Source organism: Lycorma delicatula, chromosome 5, assembly GCF_047948215.1.
Source record: "Lycorma delicatula isolate Av1 chromosome 5, ASM4794821v1, whole genome shotgun sequence".
NCBI lineage: Eukaryota > Metazoa > Arthropoda > Insecta > Hemiptera > Fulgoridae > Lycorma > Lycorma delicatula.
The window spans coordinates 60,217,639-60,230,427 of NC_134459.1; the positions used below are offsets into that span (position 1 = coordinate 60,217,639).

The 12,789-nt window shown below is 29.1% G+C and overlaps 1 protein-coding gene across 1 annotated transcript in view; it reads left to right on the forward strand.

The window, feature by feature from the left end:
* The first annotated feature begins 10,418 nt into the window (after nt 1–10,418).
* LOC142325003 (ras-related protein Rab-24-like) overlaps nt 10,419–12,789 on the forward strand; it is a 75,837-nt gene continuing 73,466 nt past the window's right edge. Inside the window, exon 1 of the mRNA XM_075366239.1 lies at nt 10,419–10,774. Coding sequence (XP_075222354.1) covers nt 10,667–10,774 — 108 coding nt within the window. The 5' untranslated portion in view covers nt 10,419–10,666. The remainder of the gene's footprint in view (nt 10,775–12,789) is intronic.

Genomic DNA, 12,789 nt, shown 5'->3' on the forward strand with positions numbered 1-12,789 from the left:
TTGTATTTAATGTACCACAAGAAAGTTGAAACTGATAATGTAAAACAATAAATTAATAAAACTTTTTGTTCGTCAACTTAGTTAAACTTATTGCATCTATTCAGCAAGAGATATTTTTCAAATAATAATGATCTCCATATTGTTAACTATATATTATGTACAGTATATTGGTTTATAACCTATTCATACACTTAGCAAGGAGTTTACTTGGAGTTTTACTTTCTTTCTCACCGTGGTAACAGCAGATAGTCACACTTACATTATTCATTTGATTTATATTAGTTAGTTTAACTATTTACTACCGTACAGAGTGTTCTAGGTTCAGTTCTCTATGATGATAAAAACTAGAATGAAATTTCACCCAAATTTTTCTGACTTACCATTTTAAGAGTCTTTCTTTAATATGCTTCTGTATATCAGTTCCCTTCAGAAGTTGGAACTACTGTTTATTACCTTCAACGATAAAAGTTCTAATTCACAAAGTGCAAAAATGGCATCGAAAATACACTCTAAGTTAATCTTCATTCTTCAAACATTTATAAGCCCATAGTTCATTTGTTTTAAATTTGAATGTGATATAATCATAGAATAATCTTAAATAAAGTAATTTTTAGATATAAACTACCAACTTGAGAGCTTATTGATTCTTTTCAGTGCTACATCAGTTATGATAGAAAGTAAAGGATCTTTCTCTAGATGTACTAAAAATAGAATTTTCAGGAAATGATTTTATTATTAGAATGTAAAAGTAACTAAGCCTATTATAAATAAACAGAATAGAAAGTAATCTCATTTAGAGAAAAATATTTTTAAATGATTTAAGTAAGTGATAGGCTGTAAAAAAAAAATGGAGAACTCCAATTTCAGGGATCACAGTGTACTTTTCTCTATAAGTTAACATAATATATGTTTATTTTCATAGGGGCTACATTTGAAAAAAGTTAACAAAACATTTTATGTACTGGGTGGCCCAAGATAAACCAAATTCGATATGGCAGAGAAGAAACCGAAAAGCATTAGAGTATTCGACATAGCAACAAGCAAAAATATTTCAAATGCCACACAGTGAGCTGTGATTCACATTGACCTTAAATGGTGAGAGGAGAAAAAAGCAAGAGGGGCACACACACACACACAAATATGCTGCGACAAAGGATACCAGAATATTCATCATCAAGAAATATTACACACAGGGCAGATATAACAAAGGAGTGCAAGAAAAATTCCGTGAAGAGTTCAACAGTGATCCACCAGCCAAGCTATTCATATATGAACTCATAAAGAATTTTGGGCGAACTGGATCTGTGCTTGATAAGAAGTACCAACACCCACCTGTGAAAAGGATCGAAGCACAGAAGGAAGAAATTTGCCAGCAGATCATAAAGGACCTGAACCTGAAACCATAAAAGATCATGGCTTTACAAGAGTTAAAGCCTGTAGACCATGATAAACGTGTACAGTGATGCACATGGTTACTGCAGGAAATCGAAAGTGTTTTACTCGATCCAAACCTCTGCTTCATGATGGACGAGGTGTGGTTCTACCTCAGTTGGTATATTAATTCGCAAAATTTGCGATATTGGTCTGTCAAAAACCCATGACAAATATTCGAGGTAGTACTACATGATGTAAAGATTGGAGTGTGGTGCGTTGTGTTGAGACAAGAATTATTTTCTTCAGAGACAGTGAACTCAGCACGTTACATTGCTGACCTCTTCCAGCCCTTCGTAGAGCAACTGGCGCCAAATGAATGATGTTAACATATTATCAGCAGCACATATAGCACATGCGTTCTTGGAAACAGTGCACTCAGTGTTCACATCTGACAAGACTGCTCGAAGGATCTATGGTCTCCATGGTCATCTGATCTATCTAATTTTGATTTTTATTTGTAGGGAAATCTGAAGGGCAAGGTTTATCAGAACAATCCATGACCTCTTGATACACTATAATGCCATCATCAACATCAGGATGAGTTACAGAAAGTTGCACTGAATGTGATTCATCTGGTCAAACTGTGCCTGGACCATATAGGTCAGCATTTCCAGCAGTACCTGTACCATATAAGTAGGTTTTTGTCTTTCATTTACTTGTATAATATTGCCTTACAGTTCATGTGTTCTTCACTTGCTTTGGGTTTGATTTATCTTGGGTGATCGTGTAGTAATTACATTTCTAAATATTATTGTCTTATATCATCTTTACTCTTTTCCATCCTATCACTGGATTTTTTTTTAATTTCAAAGATTTATTAGTTTAATCTTACTGACAAAGAAATCTACTACATACTCATAAATTTCATGAATTCATGAGCAAGGTTGGATGGTAGTGATGGGTAAAGAATCAAATGCGTTACTTACCAGTACTGATAATATTAATGACATTACAAAAATTAGTTTACCTTTTTATTAGCTCCATACACAAAAGCTATTTTCAGTCAGTTACCTAGCTAACTTATTTGAGCTGATTAGAGCTCAAATAAGTTAGACAAGAGCAAAAGTAAAAAATGATTAATACAAACATATTCCGCTGTTGGTGCATTTCTTCTAATACTCAGAGCTTAGAGCAGACCCCTAGGTTAAGCCATAATTGAAAGTTAAAAAGTAAAATTCATGACTTTCCTTCAGTTAACAGCTTGGAAAGAAATAAAAAATACTTAACAAGGATGTAAGAGAATTAAGTTTATTAAACACTTAAGAGAATTTTCTTTATTAATAAAATGAAGCTATAAAATAAAAGGAAATTAGTTTTAAAATGGCTTACTAAAATTCAAATTAAAACTTTTTATTTTAGTTTAATAAAACGAATAGATTATTTATAGCCTATAAACACAAACCAACATGCTGAAGCACCAAATAAGTGATTCTATTTATAAATACAATTATTTTATTTTTCAGTTCATGCGGGGTTTGAGGATTGTTTTTGTAAATAAATTCTTTCATTATTTCCGATATACAAAAATTTGTAGTTGGGGATCTTGGTGGCCAGACATGCTTCAAAATGTGCCCATCACTGAAAACTACAGGGAACAAATTTAGCAAAACACAGACATTGTGTGCTGTTGCTCTAGCTTGTAGGAAGTATGCTCCAACAACTTTTTCTTTAGTTAGTTAGCCGATGAAAGGATAAATTATTTCATTGCAATAATGTTATGACTGTATTCTAATAACTGAATCTTCTTACTTGATGTAGCACACCAAATTTCAATTTTTTTGTTATGTAATGGTTACACAAAGACCTCATGAGGATTATTCAGAGACCAATTTAATTGTTCTGGTTGTTGATATCACCTGATAAATGAAACCATGCTTCATCTGAAAACAATATACATCAAAAATATCTTCCCCTTCTTCATTTGTAAAATCCAAAAACCATTGTATTATTCAACTTGCTTTAGGAAAATCACTATTTGTAACTGATTTTGTACAAAATAACATTGCAGTTGTTAAATACAGGTAACATTTAAATGTTTAGTCAGTGCTCTGGGCATACTTCTTGAGATTTCTGTTTATGTTGACAATTTTCTTCTTTTTTTTTAAATTTGAACTATGCAGTCAGAAATATCATTCTAATTATTCCTTTGTTGATAGATGGTTTTTTTTTAAATTTGGGCATGTCTTTGACAGATCTTCTTGAAACTTATTAATATAATTTTGAACAATAGTGTGATGGAACACTGATATCTAGAAACCTCAGATGAATCATTTCTTTCACATATTCTGTGAATTCACTACCACAACAAATTTCACTTCCAACCAAAAAAATGCAAGTTTCAAGTGTTAAATCCATAGTCACGTATTGGAAACAAAAGACTAACCAAAAGCTTTAGTGGTTAGAAAATAAAAAAAGTATTGTTTACATTAAAAATGGTAATTAGCTTTGAACAAATTCAATTCTTAGTTTTGCTGCTGAAAATATCAAAGTAAGTTAAATCATATTTTATTAATTGAAATCCAGATGCTTTTGTTTAGATACAGAGTTAGAATTGGTGCAGTTGGTATGATGTAGACCTAAAAATTAAAAAGATATTCTTAAAAATGTTTGTGTGAAATGTGCTTTGTGATTATGAAACATGAACAAAAACAGAAAGAAAAATAACAAAGACCTTTAAATTTGATGTTAAAGGAGGAATATGTTGAAAATTAGAAGGGTTTATGAAGTATAAATGAAGAGGTTTTCAGACAAATAGTTGAGAGAAATTATTGCAGAATCTGGTAAAGAGACAAACTAGATTGGTAGCTTCTGTATTAAGCATCAATGTTTGGTTAATTTAGGAATAGAAGGTTGTGTAAATGGTAAAATTTTCTCAAGGAAGACAAAGACTGGAATATTTAAAATAGATTATTAAGAATTTAGTTGTAGCAATTACACTGATATTAAAAGATATCATAAAAGAACAAAGAATAACTAGTTTCAAATAAATTAAATTCAAATGTCTGACAAAAAAAAAATCACAAGGGTAGAGGTAAATTATTATTTTTTATTAATTATTAAGTTTTAGTTTAAATAGCCTAAACTAAACTAATCTAAATAGAAGTTAATGACATACATAATTTTTTCAGGCTAAGTGCCTTACATGTAGAATTAACAAATTTTTTAAAAATTTTGTATTGGTTTAATAAATCAATCAAGCATTTTATTTCTATCTTTTTTTAATTAATTACTTAAATTACTTACGTAGGCAGAAATAATTTTTAACTTTATTACTTGAAAAAAAATCTAATTTAAACCAGGAAAATTCAACAACACTGTCTTCAAATTTTTCTTTATGTACTTGCGTTCCACAATAAGATTTAAACAATAGTGTCCATTTTAATTACTGAACATAGTTAAAAAATAAATGTACAATAATAATAGTTACTAAATTTTATTAATATCTCTATATACTCAATCATGTAGGCTCATTAAATTAATTTAATTTGCAACAAAGTCAAACCATAAGTGTTTTGCTTTAAAACATATTAATAAAATATTAATAAGCTTGTCATCATTATTCAGTAATTATTACACACATGCATTGTTTATTTCAGAATGAATTTTCAAGATATAAAACTGAGATGTCAGATCTATATTATGGATTGTATAAATACAAATCATGCAAACTGATACTTAATAAACAAAATATGTTTAACCAAAATATTTTTATACTTACTGTGGGATATGTGAATGTAGTTTATCAGCCAAATAGGATTTTTTTTAATATTTAATAAATCACCAACCCATTTGAAAAATATTCCCTCCAATTTATTTAAAATAAAATTTTATGATTCTCAGTTATAGAACCAATATTACTAATCGTGCATGATGAATTTTTAAACAATAATGGTATAAAAAACCTCTAATGTTTTTTTTGCATTGTTGCGTAACTTATACTAGTAATGAGGACCCTAATAATCTACAATAATCTGTAGTAATTTGTTAATTTTTTGTAGTTATTTTATGTATTTATTGTCTTAACAAATTTGCTTTGGTGTTATTTAATAAATGCATTACCTTTAAAAAAATTAAAGGTAATATACTTAAAGGTAATTTAAATTTTACCTTTAAGTATCAATAAATAGTTAAATCATTTTTATTTATTTATTAATTCTGTATTTTGTAACACTGCTCCAATCAAGGTTTAAACATAGTTTCCCTTGATCTGCCCAGGGAGTCCAGACAAGTGATCAGGTAGTTCCTTTTTATTATCTGTAGGCTAGCAACCTACCCAGTTCTTAAACAATCTGAATAACATTTATTGCATGTAAACACAAAAAATTAATTAACATGAATTAATTATTTATTTATATGTAATGTATGATGTATACTATATACGTTAGTATATTATATATACTATAAGTTAGCTTGATTGTGTGCATATGTGTGTGTGTTTGAATGTGTATATATTTTGATGTTAAAAATAAAAATGATGTATATTGTATTATTTGTACAGCTTAATATATAAATAAATATTTTATTCAAATATATATATAAAATTAAAGATATGTATATAATTCTATAATCATAGCTGGCTGAGAATGGAGAAAGTACTTTCATTAAAAATTATCTCAGTATTTTAGACTAGGTAGTTTATTTAATAGAATTTAAACATAATTCCACATTTCAAGGGAATAAAATGAATCTTAAAAAGATTAATTCCAGTAAAGTAATAAATATATATATATATGTGTGTGTACATACAGTCAGAGATAAATAAACAGGTCATAATGCAGGTAGGAAGTTTATTGTTATCTAATTTCTAATTAAAAAATAAATAATTTATTATTTTGCAATTATGGCTGTAATTTATTAAAAAATTATTGTACTAATTTCTCTGAAAATGTATCTTAATGTATGTATCAATCTTTAAAATAAAATTAATCATTAACTGAAGCAGTTTTGAACATCTAAATTATTAGACTTAAAATTTTTAATCCTCCATTTTAAAAATATTTTGTATTTAAATTTTTTTTATGTGTGTTAAATTTTATGTAACCTGACATTACAGCTAGTTAGAGAACCTGAAACTATTTAGAATTACAAGTTATATAAAAAACAACACAGCTATTCTCAAGAATAATAAGCATCTCTTGCTGATCTTTTTAAAGCAAGTGACGATTGAAATTGTTTCCTGTTACCTTGTTTACTAAACCAATTACATTTTTGCATATCATAATGCCTAACCCACTAAAATGCAAGTGACAAATTGCAACTTTATTGACTATGACTGACCGTGAGTGTTCATCACAAAGGCTTGTATTATAATGAATAAATTACTTTCAGAAAAAGTTATTCTGCTTAGTGCTGTTTTTATCTCAGATTATTTGTAAGCATCTATCATAGGAAGTATTGTAACAGATAGTGTAAAGCAACAAATAATAATTTCACTTTCTTTAAAAAAACGATGCATATTTATGTTGTTCCCATTCATCAGGGAAGAGGAAATACAATTTTATTTGGCATGTTGTATAGTGTACTGCAATAAATAATTAATAAAAACAAAAGAAATGGTTGATCATAACAACTCTCAGTTTTTACATGTAACAATGGAATGAATTACCTGATATATTATTTCATAATTGATGGTGAATCCATGAATTTAAATTGCTTTTTGTATAAATTGATAAGTTTTATATTAAGTTTGTTATTTAGGTATCTTCATGAGTGATATTTAACTACACATCTAATTTGTTAATATTTTAATTTTTTTTTTATAAGTATGTTATAATAATAATTATAACAATTATTTTACGACAATGAATTTTAGCTTTAATTATTTATAGAACATTGAGCTTGTTTCTGTTTAAATTATAAAGAACAGAGATCCTTTAACAGTTTATGTAGCAAGAGTAAATATGTAACTCACTTTACTTAAAAATCTTAAACTGTAAAAATAAAGAACAAACACAGGTTATCTTTGAAAGTGTAAACATTTATTTACCAGTACAATTTATTCTTGAATTAATTTTATTTATATGTTTGTAAAATTTTAAATATATATAATTTTAACTATTTTTAATGCATTCATACTTTTTAGTATTTTTATACTTCGTAATATTATATCTTTGGATGGTCCATTAAAATTTTTTTACTCTTGTACTTTTGAAAACATGAATAACAAATTTGTTTTAAAATCTACTGCTTGGATAACTTTAAAAGAATTAGGTAAACTATAGCATTCATGAATAATATTAATGTTTTTGTGGACTTAAAATTATTTCAAATTTTTTCATTTTTTAAGAATATAACCTGAACTTAAAATCACAAATACAAAAAGAGAGACCTTGTATAGGATATATGTTTAATCTCCAAAGAAAACTGTTTTGACAGCTGAGATAAAAAATATGACATTTTTATTCTTACTGCCGGTGGTGTCATGAGTACAAAATAGGAGTCTGAATTATTATTGTATGAATGTGATGTATAAAAAAGAATTAAAAAAAAAAAAAAAAAAAAAATAGAAAAAACTATTTTAAAGTTTGTTGCTAAATTTTATTTATTTCTTGATTTAAATTTTTTATTCTGCACATACAAGTAAAAACTCTTTTTTATGGTATAACATAAGTCTTAATATTCGGTTTATTAATATGTCTTTTTAATTAATTATCTTTAAAAATTTTGCTTTGCTTTTGTGTTTTTTTTTAATCGACTAATAATCATTATTTACCTTTCTTTCTTTTCCTGTTTAGCCTCCGGTAACTACCATGTAGATAATACTTCAGAGGATGAATGAGGATGATATTTACCTGTTTAAATATAAGTGTACAGAATAGCCACAAAGTCCCATTCCATGATACAACAATTGAGTAGATCTGAGTTTCTATTTGTAATTTCTATTGAATTCATTCTATTGTTGAGGAGGAATCCTGTTTACAGTCTCCTCCTAACTCGATCAAGAAAAGGTCTTCAGAGTTAAATATTCCCTATTCAATACTTAAACCAATTAAAAAAGATCTTGGATTTAAACCCAATAAGCCTGCTCATGTTAATAAGCTTTCTGATAGCGACATTATTTTAAGGGAAACTTGTTACAAAGCTCTTCTAAGGCATTTTCCCAATGTTCAGTTGTGAAAATCAGTATTCTTCAATATCGAGTGTCACTTACATAATAACTGAAGTAATATCATAATTATCAAAGTATGGTCTTACCATACTTTGAAGGAAGTGTTAGCAGCATTTCATATTTGAAAATTATTTTATTCCTCACCTTTGATGGACTGATGTGGAATTAACTACAGTTTTACAGCAAGATGGAGTTCCAGCTCATTATGCTCAGTCAGTAAAGGACTTTTTAAATTGAAATTTTGAAGATTGGTAGGGGCTCTGAAATTCAGTGGCCATTTAAAAATTCCAAAATTAACAACCTGTGACAATTCCTTCTGGGACATAATCAAAGAAAAGGTATCCTTTTGTAACTAAGGGATGCTGATGAGCTGAAAACTGCTGTGAGAGAGTTTTTATAAGTTTGATTCTTCAACATGGAAGAGAATGTCTAAACACACTTGGTGACTGATAAAACAGTGTGTGGACAATGGAGGAGCACATAAAAATGTAATTGAAAGTAAGTTTTGAGTGTAAAAATATTAAATAAACTAATAAACAATTCATGTTTATTTCTTTATGTTGAAAGAGACATTGTAGTGACTGTAGTTACAGATTGTGTTTTGCAAAGAGTTTTTGAAAGTTTCTATCTAATATTTTACTCATTTCTCAAAAATGTTAAATTGTTAAGTTCTTTATATGTTAAAAAAGTTCTTTAAAATGTACTTAAAGTTCTTAATGTTAAAAGTTATTTATATATATGTATATAGCTACACGTAGTACAACAAAATAGTATATGTATCAAAATGGTTTCATTAAGATCTCATTTCAATAAATAAATTAATATGCTTCAGCTGGCTGGTGTAAACTATACTTCTAGGCCAAATAAACAGACTATTATAAGCTTTGCACGTAGTTAATTATAAATTAATTTGTTTCAAAATTATTTCAAGTAGTTAACTTACTTTTAAGGAAACACCTACATATAAATTAAAATATAATTTTAAAATAATAATAATAATAAAAATAATAAATACTTAAAGGAGATCCATGTTTTGTAAATCATAATGAAAGGAAGTTACTTTGCTTTTTTCTAATATTTACTAACATAGAACCTATTGAATTTGGATAAAAAAGCAAGTTGTAGATACTCAGAACTCAAAAAAGAGAATTGTTTCAGCATTTGGCTATAAGGATTACTGAGAAAAACATCAAGAAAAATAAACTGAGTACCCCTTTAAACAAAGTATAATAAATAAAGTAAAAAGAGCAAGATAAAGGCAGTAATGCATCTGTATATGATATTAAACAAACAAACCAGTATAGAATAAAAGAAAACTTTGGAAAGATATGTGTTAAATGATGATATAGAAAATAAACTTTATTGCATTATTATTTAAAAACTCATCAACAAAGTAATAATTCTTGTAGAATAAAATCCTTTTATTTAATTTTAAATAAGTTGATCAGGTTTAGATTTGAATACTAATTAAAATATGGAAAATCTAGCTTATAAGGGTTCCTTTGTAGCAAGCCAGTACTGCACTATACAACTGTAAATGTTACGAACTTTGTTTTGTATTTTCTATATTTCTTTGTATAGTTTTGTTGTTTAGAAGTATATCCGTAAGAGCCCCCAATAAGCCCGGTAGAGGAAGGATATCCTGTTCCTTTTTTATACGTTCGTTTTATATAAATTATTAAAATAAATGGTACATGTTTTCATTCGCAGAATGAAACATCTAAATAATGTACATGCTATTTAATAGCATTAAAATTAAAATCAATTTGAAAACTTTACGACTCAATCAATCAAACTTTACAACTCAGCTGAAAGAGAATTTTGTGTTTCACTAGATCACATGATCATGCATCACTGTCAGACTGTAATTGCACTTGTTACTTGGGTATGGTCTGGTCTGTGGAGGGGTGGAGTTTGGTGTTGTTGTGTTTTGAACATTCAAATCTGGTATTCGCTGCGTAAATTTTATTGTCTTTGTCCTATTCTAGTGAAAGTGATGATAAACAGTGAAATGTAAAATGATATTATCGTAACGTTGTAATTGCGGCGAAAGTTTTGTAATGCTGTGAGTTCTTATGAACCAAAGTTGATATTTGTTTTAAATTTGTAGACAGTAATATTATAATGAGTAAAGTTGATTTTAAAGTTATCCTGTTAGGTGATGTGTATACTGGAAAAACAAGTCTGTTTCGTCGTTACACTCTTGGAATATTCTCCGAAAATTACCAAAGTGTGAGTATATTTCATACATATTTTAATCGTGTAAAAACGTTTGGATTTTATATGCTACAAAAGTAGGTACATAATATGATGTAGTTCGTATTGCAGTATGTCAGTTTTTGGAATTTAGAAAATTGGTTGTTGTCTATTAAAAATTCTCCAAATTTTATGTATAATAAATTTATTTGTATTACAAGAAATTATCATAGTATGTGCTAGAAATGTTGCTCTCTGTAGATTTATTAAGTGGGAAATTGTTTAAATTTTCGAAAATAATAGTATTTGGAAAGCTACATTAATAATGTGGTAAACTTTATAAAACAAAAAAGCAATATCACTCCAGTCAAATCAGGCAAGAGTTGCCAAGCAGTCATTAACACATTAAATAATACGGTTCTTGATTACATTTGGATACAGCCGCACACCCAAAATAGTTAAAGAAATTAGTAACAAATTTATCTAAACACTATACTAAACACACAGAAATTTTCTAAAAGAAATCCACCTATCAATAATTTTTAAAAATATAATTTTCTCACAGTAAAAAGATTACCACCATCAGTTTGTTTATTGTACTTTTCAGATGCTAAAATATTATTACATTTTTCCATATTTTATCAGTTTCAAAGTATTTGGAGTATTGCTTTGTTTTCCAATCACCATTTTGTTATTGGTATCATTTCTTGATTTGACTATGAGAAATAAACAATTATTGCATTTGAAATTTCAGTTTGCATTCTGAAGAGTAAGCTTGTTATGCTGTGGCTAGTTGTGGAGTAGTGTTGTTAGTTATTTGTTTAGCATATGGCATCAAAACACAACACCAATTACAGTCAAAAATTACAAACAAAGATTTAACAAATTAATATAAGCTACTGATTCTGGAGTCGCCTTCATAAGCTCTCCTAGGGCAAACTTCTGTGATGTGTTTAAAAGTTTGATTTTCACCACACTCACAAATGGGTGTCAGTGTTTTACCCCATTTATACAGGAAAAAGGCGCACCTACCATGCCAAGTTCGTATTCTGTTTAACGTTGACTATGTCTTATGTGGCAAGTCAAAACCTGGTGGCCTTTGAGTAATACGTGGGATTTGGTTATTCTGCTTTGTGGTCCATTCTTAACGCCAGGCGTCAGTTTGGTTAAATCCGTCCTCTGTTGCAGCAATTGCTGTTTTGATAGGTGGCGTTCTAGATTGAAGGTGACCACGATTGGCATCCTTAATGTTCTCATGTATTGGTAGGTTTCGATTGTCCATAATCTTCTTGTACTCCCTTACAAGAGCGTTCGTACCGTGCAGGTTCGGGGGTGGTTTGTGGCTCAGAACCAGGAGCCATTCCACAGGAGTAGACCTTGTAATCCTGGCAATCATTCTCATAGTGTTATTAAGTTGAGCATCAATTCTAAAAACATAAGGGCTGTTAAGCTACACTGGTGCACAATATTCAGCAGCCGAGAAGACGAGGTTCAGATTCGATGTGTGCAAAGTGGAAGCCGATGCTCCCCACGTTGTTCCACAGAGCTTATGTATAGTGTTGTTTCTTGCTTTCAATTTCTCTGTAGTTTTCATAAGGTGCTCCTTAAATGAAAGCGTTCTAACAAGTTTAGGTATTTTGGTGTCTTATTGTGGAAGTGCCATGTATTCTCGAATAGAATTTTAAGCTCCCTATTATAGCACCCTATTATAGCGAACTTGTTACTCAGATGGAAGCATGACACCTAGTTTACTAGCATTTGGTTGGAGGCGCCATCTCCAGAAGTACCTAACCAGTTTCTCCAGGTCAGCCATCAGGACCTCCTCCAACTCATCAAATGATCTACATTTTGTTGTTAGCACCCAGTCATTTGTCATGCTTTTCAGATCTTGTCTCTGGCATGTCTGCAACATAGAGGCTGAAAAGGAGAGGCACAAGTACCGACCCTTGTGCCAGGCCGTTCTTGAGTTTCCTTGGTGAACTTATATTGGATCCCATGATAACTTGGAACATTCTGTCGTTCAACATGTTATTAAGGAGGTGAGCTGTTAG